The following is an 11,345-nucleotide window of genomic DNA, read 5'->3' as shown; positions in this document are numbered from 1 at the left end:
AAATTCAGTCAAAAAATCGCATGCTGCTGCTATATGATGTTTGAGTTGTTCTGCATCTTCAGGAAGGTAGTTTTTGCGAGACAAATAGGTCTTCTCAACAATGGACCTGTCATGTACTCGGGGCGAGTTTTATGTCCGGCCTGCCCAATCAACGTCCAAGGCTGTTTGTTGGGCCTAGAAAGGTGGAAAAGACTCCCACTGAACGGCGCAGACTGACCATCACTTGATGAAAGGCGCGGTATCCTAAACAATACGTGTTACAGGTAGATAAGTTTGGGTTGATTATTGATGGAAAAACAGCGATAATAGCAGAGTTAGTTTACAACTGAACGTTTCGATCACTGTGAGTGACTTTCCTCAGGAGCAGAATAATCTGGATTACAAAGTGCACACACGGTGCACAATCCATTCGACCTGCTTCCTATCTCATACGATGTGGATATTCTGAAATATTGACCTAGTGAAAAAATTGTATTCCTTTCAATGACTGAAGGAGAATAGGCAAAATCGAAATACTATAAATAGTTTTGGCTTTAAATGAGGATTTGCGCCTATATTTCCCAAGCATATCAAACATTCAGTGGAAACCTTTGAAATAGGACCTCCACTCAGAATGCTTGGGACGCACGGAGTCGCCCCATCGATGAGATGCTCTAGTAATTCGAATAAAACAAAACCTTTTCAAGCGAGGTTGGAGATCACCTGAAACGTGTACTGTCCTTAACGGAAGGCGGATATTTGACCAGCGTCCTTCAGCAAGTAAGAGGAGAAAGATCGAAGTTTCCGGAGTTTTCAATGTAGTTTTTAGGGAAGATTCTGTTTTCGAATCAGGCACTGTCTTTGACTCCCAAAAATGTTACACAAGTCGAAGAAATTTCTGATCTGGTAAGACCAACATAATGGCTTATCTATCGCTGGAGAAAACTATGGTCTTATCGGCTTGTTAAGCGTTTTCTCGTCCGTTTTGTTCTGAATTTTCAAGGAGGCTACCATGACCTGTTCCTCGAATGGGGAAAGCATAGACGGGCTAATGTTACACTTCCGGTTTCTCTCCATTGCACGGGTTCGTGAGATTTACCGTACTTCAGTTTCTGGACGCTGTAGACATCCCATATCATCATAAATTCAATTGGCAGTGTCTCAACGTCCCAATGGGATTAACTGAATACTAAGCGCCCCCAGTGTGGGAGCCTTTTACATTCCAAATGTCCCATGTTTATCCTGGTTTATCGGTCGAAGGGATGGATGGTTTCATAAATAGAGCAGAGATGTGGGTCCATTCGGTTTCCTTTTTCATCCGTAGTGTTTTTGCTTGTAGCTGAATAATTGACATAACTTTTTAAAATCAGGAAGAATGGCTCGTATTGGCAAATTTTTTCCTTGAATGTGTCACGTGAAGTTCTTCCTTCTGAAAGGTGGTTTGCAGCTGATGATAGTGCCAATCACGTTTCTGCACAATCCAGATATACTTCCCCGAATAATTCGTTCGTTTTGAATAACTCAGCCATTCCGATTCCCCAGTTTGGATCCCCCTGCTATGAGAAAAATTGCTAACTCAATAGCATTTGATTCGATTATTTCCATGCTGAAAAGTCCTGTGCACACATGCGCTCTGTCTTCGAACAGCCAGTACAGCACATTGTAACCGGTCCTCTCTTCAATTTTCAGGCTGTTTTTACCACCATCGTATAGAAATTTGACAGTTTAGCTTCACCCGTTTAGAGGTTATGTACGAGGCTTTGTGTAAAATGAACATATGCTCATGAACAAACACTAGCAGCTGCCACCTTGTTGTGGATTGAATAGCACTTATTGGCACTGCTGAATGTAGCGTGTCGTAGGCGCCTAGAAGCTGCCGTGCATTCATTCTGGATACATCACAGGTTATCTTGTGATGTGTGATCTGATCACGATCTGCATTCGTTTGTTCGCTGGAGTTGGGCCGATGAGTGCTAACCAAAAGCAAATAACCATTTGAATCTTCCAATCCATTTTTATGAGTTTATTGCGTATAGGGGGCTTTCACAGCTTGAAGTCACTTGTGTTCGTGTTCATGTGTGTAAGCGAATCGATCTGTAGAGGAACGATAAGATGAGCACATATACATTATTACAATGAGTCTGTGATTGAAAGCCTTGGTTTGTGATTTACGATAAATTGTGTTGCATACTGTTGTATACAGTTGGTACTTTTACCCTTTGAGTAATTTGGTACGGTTGACTGAATAAGCTTTTTGTAATCCAGGAGGAATTCGAATCTGTATGTCTTGATCATGTGAGATAGGCATGTGATCGGCCCTCTTTCTAAGTTTTTGAACAAGCGTTTTATGATTTCATGTTTATGGGCTGATGATTCTCCGTCATGCTTGGCCAAGAGCGAAATCTGTGACCTCGACTTGGCGAGTCAGCTTTTCGGGGAATACCCTCGACCCTACCAGGGACGGACTGTACAAATAAATAGCATGGTATAATCGATTGTTTTCCGCTTTCCCTTTAGGAGCCTCTGTAAACCGTGTGGGTCCGGAGAACACACGTCGCTTCATGTCAGCCACTGCCAGTTCGGGTGCTAAACGGGTGACGATTAACGAAACTCTAAACAACCGTCCTTCTCAAACTCCATCTGCTGTCCCAAATAGTGCGAAAAAGCCTGTGACTAGCATGAAACTTCGCCGTCCGCCATCCAATGCTGCAAACGCAACCACCACAAACCCTTGTTCGATTCCATTTAGTCGGGCCCACGCAAGACGCCAAACGTTCCCGAGGGGTTCCGAACTAACAGCACTGGTTATGGCCACGATTGATTCCTATGAGGATCCGAAAGAATATCTGTTATATCGTATGCTTCAAGGGACAGATCTAACTAAGGCCGCCCCCAGTACGGACGATGTTTTCAGATCGTTCAGGTCACGTTCACCTTCCCTCTCAAAACCTCGTGTTACCGTTGTAAATATCGATCCAGATTCTGATCTTGCGTTAACTTCAAAGGCTGTCAACCCGAATGGGATGTCTCAACGTGTCCAACAGCATCCAACTTCAGTGGTGAACGGGAGCAAAACTGGAAAAGAATACGTACGTTTCTCAGTGTTCATTTAAAGAAGTGCGGTTTCTTCCTAGCGGTAATTCATTGTGTTTCATTAGAAAACGGTCTGTGAACAAAGCATCACCCGTTCTTCTCTCCGGGCATCACAACTTTTCTCTAATGAGCGGTATTCTGTGAAATCGATGGACTTATTTTGTTCGCCTTCACTGTTTGTACGTTTATCACTGTTCTTTCCCCTCTGAAGGTAGCTCTCCACAGGTTGATGTAATCTGCCCATAAGTCAGTAGAAAAAGCGTGATCTAGAACTGGCTAAGGGCGTAGGATGCGACCTTCTAACTGAAAGACCACCCTTTAGTTATTTGATGGCACCCTCTTAGGTTTCAACAGCTTACCTGTCGCCAACGATCCATTCTTTTGTTCGGACTATATAGCTGTGAATGGAAAGGATGCCCTCGCTGAACAGAAAGGAAGATAATTAGAAGATACAGCACACATTCTCTCTAAAAAGTCTTTCTTTGCTAGCCAACTAATCACGAGAACAAGTGAAGAAATGACTGCAACGCCACTGATTCGGGTTTATTGGGTGAGTTCCTTATGGATTGTCTGTCAGTCAATAAGCATGCGCTGGGCCTGATGACCCAGATATACACCGTTTACGCCTCGGATGCCACAGTAGGCAATGAACCAGCCACGTCACGATGTTCAAAGCACATAATATCCGGTGGGGGACATCGGAAGTAAAAACGAACAGAGAAGGACTTTGTCAAATTCTGCCAAGCAGGCGAGCACTGATTAGCACTTGACGACTATCTAGCTTACTCAGCTCACGCAAATTGATTAAATCCGTAGTTTGTTTTGTGGTACAAAAATACGTCACTTTCCGGTTTACTATTCTAATAAGACAGGTATAATGACTATTTCAATCGACCAAGTATCTCTTTAAACCGATTTCGTATTACTCCTGTTTTTTATTTTCGTTTTGATTGGAATGCTACTCCGGATTTAGTGAACCGTGGCTTCGCTCTGAACGCTTTGATTTTAATCCACTTTCTCAGAGATGACAGCGGGCAGCGTGTTGTGCGAACCACCCTAGTTTAGCAATATGCGGTCTGGCGACCGTGAGACCACATAACGGAACTTTTGGCATTTAATTATGGTACAAAACCACGAGTCAGTGATGCCCTGCCCTCGTCGGATAACCTGTGATTCGTCTGTTGGTTGTAAACCATTGGATTATCTATTTTAAACTTCATCATTGTCCGTTACGACTTTTGGGCGTTTAGAAGCGATATTGGTGTCCCTTGCGTCAAACTGTTCATATGTGGAACCAGTCCCGCCTAACTTTGTCTCGCTTACTTTCGGTTGTTTTGTGTGTCAACCAACTCACATCTTTTGGCCATCCTATCGATACTCCGTTTTTCATCAGCGACCGTATAGTCACATATAGGGTGGCACACAATAATGATACCTGGCTGAATGGTGCATTACCAAGGACTGGTGTTGTTTAGAAAGACCAGACGACAAGCTAGGGTAACTTTATAACGCTTTCAAGCGGTGACGAAGCACCGTATCAAAGTTTTTAGCTTTATGCAGCCCAAACAATACATAAGGTCCACGGGAGGCACTTTTAGGTTATTACAATTATTTTTTGTGCATGGCTTTTCACAATATTTCCCCAGCGGAGATGGTTCTTACGTAATGGGTGAAATGATGCGGACTCACTTCGGGAAGCTTGTGGCTGGCCGAAGGTCTCACAAGTCTCACAAGGTCATTATTTCACCATTTCCGAATCTGTTTACTTGCTTAAGACATGGCTGACATAAGGCAAATTCACTCACTTATCGTTTGTGTCACCGTTCACATGGCCAACTGGCTACTTGTCCGCAATATCTCGCCCAGTTTTCTGTGCTTCATCCATTCTAATAAAAAGGACAGAAAAGGACAATACTGTCTGAGCATTGTTGTAAGCCTACCATCCTGATCGACTGTGTGGCTTAGTTTTCTGAGGTCCCTCTTTTGTCAACGCAACATCCGCCGCAGAGCATCACCCATTTACGTCCTTTTTTGTGAATCGGTGATGCATGTTTTAACGACGCCATTACACTACCCAATTCCGTTCGATTGTCGTAGACACGCACGAGGCCACAATGAATGTAACGTTGTAACATGTTTGTAACATAATGTAACAGCAGATACCGGGGCTACTCACAACGCAATGTACCAAGGTTTGTGGCCCGTAAGTACGCTACTTATTTCCAATGAATCCAACCAAATACGCATGTTGGAACGTGACGTCACCCATCTAACGCCATCAGGTCGACGCGGGTTGAAAACATTCCTGTGGATGCGTACATACATACGTGCAACAAGGATAAGGTATTTGTTTGTGTAAAACACAGCCGTCGGTCGTAGAACTGTTGTTGAGTGAAATTGGAGAACACAAAGGCTTTATCACGATCAATCGTGACCGCTTTCACGCGAACCCATACTAAGTGGTTCTGATCTTAATCCAATGAAGACCAATTTAGGTGGCGGAGGATGGATTTCAAAGGATACAGTAAGCAGACCGTTTCGATGACCTAGGGTGAAGGTGCCGCTAGTCACGAGGTCACGAGGTTGTGTCAGAGTTTGCCTACGGAACTTCTGTGCACCATGTGCATCGAAATCACTCTCGAATATCGTAGCAACTGAAACATGAGGCGTCCTTCGTGCAGCACTTCCAGTTGTAGAACGTCATAAACGAGAGATTGAATCGAGTCTCTCCCAGTTGATATTTAAATGAGTGTATTTGTCGCGGATACTGTAGTACTTCTCGAGTAAACTTACGCGCGAGGTGGCTTCGTGTTTTGATCCGTACGATATGTCGTCCAATTTTGTGTTCATGTGGAATATAAGGTTGACGGAAACCCAGAGACTGTGTCTATCTTGTGAGCTCCAAGAGGGACAAAACCAATCCTAGACTGTCGAAGACTGTCCGGCAGTCTTTTGAGTAACATGTTCCTCTCCTGTATTTTTTGTAAGCTGAGATGCCCATTTGAACTGTTAGGCATTTGGCATGAAGTTGATTAAGCGGAAGAATACCGTTGATGGAAATTTTCTCTGAAGCTTGTTTGAATCTTCGGTTTAAGCCAACTAAGTAGGTAACTTACTTAAAAACAGTCTACGCGCTTTAAAAGGTGCCTCATTTTTATCGGCTTTCATGAGGTTCTACTCGGATTTGTATTGTTACAGGATTTGATTAGTGCTCACCCATTCCGTTGGTCAGTTGATCAGTCGGTTGGTTCACCAGTTTTCCGGCCACAAACCGTGTGCTGAAGTACGATGGCTCTACCTGGTACAGCCTCTTTCAGGGGAGCGTTCACCCGGCCAGTTGCTGTGGGACACAATCAATCCTGTCAACAGCCTTGGCTTTGTTTCCTTCCGGGGTGACGGCAGCCACAAGCCCACTGATTTGACTGGGCTTCGTTGCCAAGTCATGAACTGCCCGCCCCTGGGTCGTCTCCGTTCAACGCAATGTTGGGCGAAGACAGCTTTGCGAGGCAAATAGCAGTTGATATAATCAACTACACTCGGAGTCCGAACTTCCGTTAACTGATTTCTCAGGTAAACGCGCCTGATCACTACCCCATCTGCGTCATAACCCTCTGATCTAGAATTGCTTGACGTATAGGAATGTCCACATAACATACGTGATTTTCTCAGTTGCTCTAACGACAGTCAAGCAACTATCCACTTTCCTCCGATCGATAACCGGCACACAAGCATCACCTCCATAGAAAGCAACATCTACCAGAACTGGTTCATTGCTATATGACCATAATTTCTTATTTAAAGATGACTGTGCAAAGAAAATTCGAGGGAAGGTACCTTTCGTTTGTCTACTAGAAGCACTTCAGGTTACCTCCAACCCCCAAAATGCACTCAGATAATCTTGGTAAAAGCTGTGGAAGAACGCTATTGCTACCATGTTCGGTGGCTTCCACACCCAGCCTTCTGTTCTTGGGGAGTTGGTCATCTCGAGAGTAGCCTTATCCTCCGTTTCAGTTTTCGTGTCCTTCCAAAAATTCACGCTGCCCTTATTTCGGTTAGGCCAATCTGCAGAAAAGAACCTGACCACGTCACCTTATGTACTACAGAGGCTTTCTACGACATCAAACGCATACTCATTTCCAGTCAAAATGTGTATTTGTCGTTGGCTTAAACCAACCCTCTGCATGTGTGATATAGTTTATCAAATATCCACGTAAGGTATGTATTATAAACATTCAGTATAGTTCTCACGGTCTTCTGTCTCAGTACTTGACTGTCTATTGTCAGTCTGATTAAATTTTCGTGATCTACTTTGTTGGAACATTCCCTTATGTACCTTGTGACACGCTCACGTGATCTGCTAATTTTGGTCCACCGGGACCCCTGAATTCACTAGCTTATTTACGCCTATGTGAACCGAATTTGAATCGGCGTTGAAATGGTTCTGCTTGAACCAGCCAGCAAACTCACGGTTGTTACAACAGAGAAACGAATTAAAATTTTTCCCACTTGTGGAACTCAGATGCACGTGAAACGCTCGCACCGACAGTTCTGTCTCTCGTTTTGCTTTTGGTTTTGAAAATGATTTGTCTTCTCACATTTCAAAGGTTTGTTGATTCTGTATAATATCCAACACGTGCTTGGAGTGTTCTCTGAATGACTTTCTGAGCGTTTGTATTTATAGCCACTAAGTAGTTCGATTGCGACAGCCAGCTTGTGGTGACATATAGTAGCGTTTCTTTTTCAGATTTTCTGAACCGTTCAAAAAGCGAGGTTATTTGAACAATCTAGATTGCTTGTGTGGAAACAATCCAGTCTTAGTGTTTTGTGTTCGTTCGCCCATCACCTTGGACCGTGGATTCAGAAGCATTAGAGCTAGTCAGACCACAAGTGTTTAGTTACTAGGAGGTGAAAAGGTTCAAGTACAACATAAGGCTGACGGGAACTCGGGGACTGCGCCTACCTGATGACCCCCAAGAAGGGCGAAACCGGTCGTAGGCTGTGGAAGATTTTTCAGCACCCTTATGAGTGGTTTCCTTTATGGAAATATACTGCGATATCTCGAATATCGTGACAACTGAAACATGAGGCGGCCTGTGTGCAGCACATTCAGTTGTAGAATATCATAAGCGAGAGATTCAGTTGAGTCTCTCGTGAAATTCAAATTGGTTTGCAAATGAGCGTATTTCTCGAAAACAGTCCAATTTGGGTTCAAGTAGGATATAAGGTTGACGAAAACTCGGGACTGATGAGCCCTGATGAGCCCCAAGAAGGGCGAAACCGGTCGTGGGCTGTCGAAGAGTTTTCAGTGAATAGTTTCCTTGATGACAAGGAAAGCTCCTTTTGAACTAATAACACAGTTTATTTTGTTACTGGTGTTTGCACTCAGACATCCTGGTACGCGTTTTCAAAAGACAGAATGTTTCGATGCGTGGGCGAAGTGTTTCACACCCACTATATCATCTGGAACCTGTTTTTTAGTTTATGGTGCTATTCTGACTACCTTATGCTGTAGCATTCTTCCGGGATCTAGCTGCCATGCCACCCGAAGGAAGCATGAGGGCTGGGATACTGCGAGGTTGCCCGAGCCTAGACAGGGAAAGTTGAGAGGTAGAGGTCGGGTTCGAACTACGGACCTTCCGGTCAGTAAATTCGCGCTCTAACCACTTGGGCCATCTCGCCTCCCGACTAACTTATGATGCTGTTCTCGCTGAGAATGCGAGCACACAGGGCGTGTATATGGATGTATGTGATCTCAAAACTGAGCTGATCGCTGTCGTAAAGCACGACTGGGGAAGCATCAGTCTAGACGTCACCTATATATTCGTGGGGAGTTTGGAGAGGTGACAGTGTTGGAAACTATCACTGAAACCTCTCACTGGGATGACAGCATGCAATAGTTCCACGATTATATTGTGCTCATCTTCACTTTTTGGTGATTTTGCGTTACATGATGAAACTAATGTTCTCACAAAGTCCTGTATTTATTTCTGGTGGAATTCACTTACTGGTCACAAATCATGCTGTTCCGTCCACTATCAACGCATTGATAGGGAACAATCAACTGGTCTTGGACTTTTGTCGAAAGGTTTGTAAGCTTGTTTTCCGTAGTCTGAAAGCAAAATAAAGAGGAGTGGGTATTTTTAATAATAGGAAGAAGAACGTCTAAAAGAGTCGGAGTAACTGGCCGAAATTTCCCGACAATGGTTCAGCAGCTCTGTCTTGTTTTGGACTCCTCGCTCCTGAGTCAGCCTTTATTTGACTGGAACTCATTTTTTTTCAGGCATCGGCATACATGCGAGTTTCAAACGAGCTTCAAACCTATATCTCGCTTATGATGCTCCCTAACTGAATATGCAGCGACAACGCTGCCTTGGTTTAGTTTGGTCGATATTCATGCCATCAGGTATGGTTCCGTGTCGGTTGGATTTTCAATCAATTTTACATGTGAGTAAAATCCCTTTCAAGCTTAAGCAGTGATCAAATAACGGACCGCTGTTGCAATCTAGTTCACTTACCTGTGAAGTTCACACTTACTACATAGCGAAGCAACTGTTCTTGAGGCCTCCGTTCACTCTTTTAACCGTTCGTATGCTTCGGTTGTATGCTCAATCTGCAAGTGAATTTGCTCTAGGTCTCTTGTCATAATCTCCTGGTAGCTCGGTAGTGCGGGAGTGGCGACTAGAAAGCGGTTTTAATCGATTCATGTGGTTACGAGGATTGTGAGTGTAGGCATATTCCTGTAGACTGACAAGAGTCACGTTTCCGAATCTCCTGCCTCTTAGCTGCCGAGATTTCAACGTATGGATACTTGCCATCCCCGTTTTCTTCCCAATGTATAGTTTGGCAATCAATAACAAGAAGAAATCTTGTTCGCTCGGGAGATCTTCGATCGCGCAACCAGTTTATCAGTTCATTCACTGTTCAGTTCTCACATGATCTTAATTAATGATAGAATGGAATGATCTGCAACCAGCTTCTTTCGATTTCTTGTTTATGCACAGCGTCATATGCGCATAGTATTCCGTCCCTGTGAGCAAATCTGCTTCCCACAATTGCGCATCCAGCAGCGGAATCCTCACAGTTTCGGCTGCTTTGCTGTCATTTACAGTAGGTGAAATGCTCGATGGACAAACTATCAAGTGTTCAATCATAAGTCATTTTCGTTTTTAGTAACAGGTTGCATTGCGTTTTCCCCAATTTTTTCGATGCCCTTCAGTGGTACCTCTGTTAGTTTCGAATGAAAGCAATAAATTCTCTCCGTTCATATCCCTAGCCACAAACAGCTGCCTCACTGCATTTACTTTTGGTCTTTTTTCGGAAAACATAATTTTTACAGACAGACGCACTCACGTTCGAATGGTCCGGATGCAAATAAAATTATCGAAACTTAGGCATCCTGCTGTCCTCTCTTCTCTTTCCGGATTTACCCTTAAATGACTGTTCTATGAAAACACGGAATGAATGTTCACGATAATTGGGGAAGAGCCTTAGTTGCTCCAAACTACAACCGAGTTGGCTCATTTTTTAAGTAGCTAGTCTCATGCTTAGTGGCTTTACACGTTCGCTCCACTTCACGTGACGCTGGCAGCTTCTATGCTAACTTCAGGTGTACTGGCTAGCCAGGTGAATGTCATCAACGAGCACGGTGGTCAGTGTCGTATGAACGCCTAACCGTCCGGCAGTTAGTTATCTGGTCTCATTCTCCACCCAATAGATTCACATGACCCACCCATTTTAAGTTTTTTCGTGTAACTCTAATACCGAGATTTACGAAGAATGGGCTTTTGTCTGGTACCCTGGTGAAATAGAAATCACTGTACAGTCAGTACTACGCAAGGAATCAGATCACTGGTTGCTTGCTCGTGCTTTTTACCGGTATGTGTTTTATTAGGCTTTCTTAAGCGGTTTCCATGAGGGAAATTTCATCTCCATTTCTATGGTAAGCAAAATATTACGTCAGAGACAACGATTATCAGGTGTTCGACAATTGTTGTCTCAACACCATAGCTCGTGTGAGTTGGTGTCGGCGAATCCATAACGAGGCAGTCAGAAAGCGCGTTTTTGGTTGTGTAACGGGCACTTCCATTGGAGAATGTGCCCAGCACCAGAAGCTGCGTTGGTCGGGACATGTGTTACGTACGCCGAACCATCGTTTGCCGAAGAGAGTACTGTTTTCCATGCCCAACTCAAAGTGGCGTAAACAGAGAGGTGGCCAACCCTTGACTTGGCGGAGGAGTATGAAGGAGATCACGAGACGCTTGGGTGCTGTCGGA

At 44.0% G+C, this 11,345-nt stretch overlaps 1 protein-coding gene across 1 annotated transcript in view; it reads left to right on the top strand.

Annotated features, from left to right (window-relative positions):
• T265_01307 (hypothetical protein) overlaps positions 1-11,345 on the top strand; it is a gene marked incomplete at both ends in the record, with an annotated part of 77,058 nt that overhangs the window by 33,175 nt on the left and 32,538 nt on the right. The window contains one exon of the mRNA XM_009165313.1: positions 2,497-3,068. Coding sequence (XP_009163577.1) covers positions 2,497-3,068 — 572 coding nt within the window. The remainder of the gene's footprint in view (positions 1-2,496; positions 3,069-11,345) is intronic.

This window comes from Opisthorchis viverrini (genome assembly GCF_000715545.1).
Source record: "Opisthorchis viverrini unplaced genomic scaffold opera_v5_14, whole genome shotgun sequence".
NCBI classification, from domain to species: domain Eukaryota; kingdom Metazoa; phylum Platyhelminthes; class Trematoda; order Opisthorchiida; family Opisthorchiidae; genus Opisthorchis; species Opisthorchis viverrini.
This window is presented reverse-complemented; position numbering and strand designations above follow the sequence as displayed.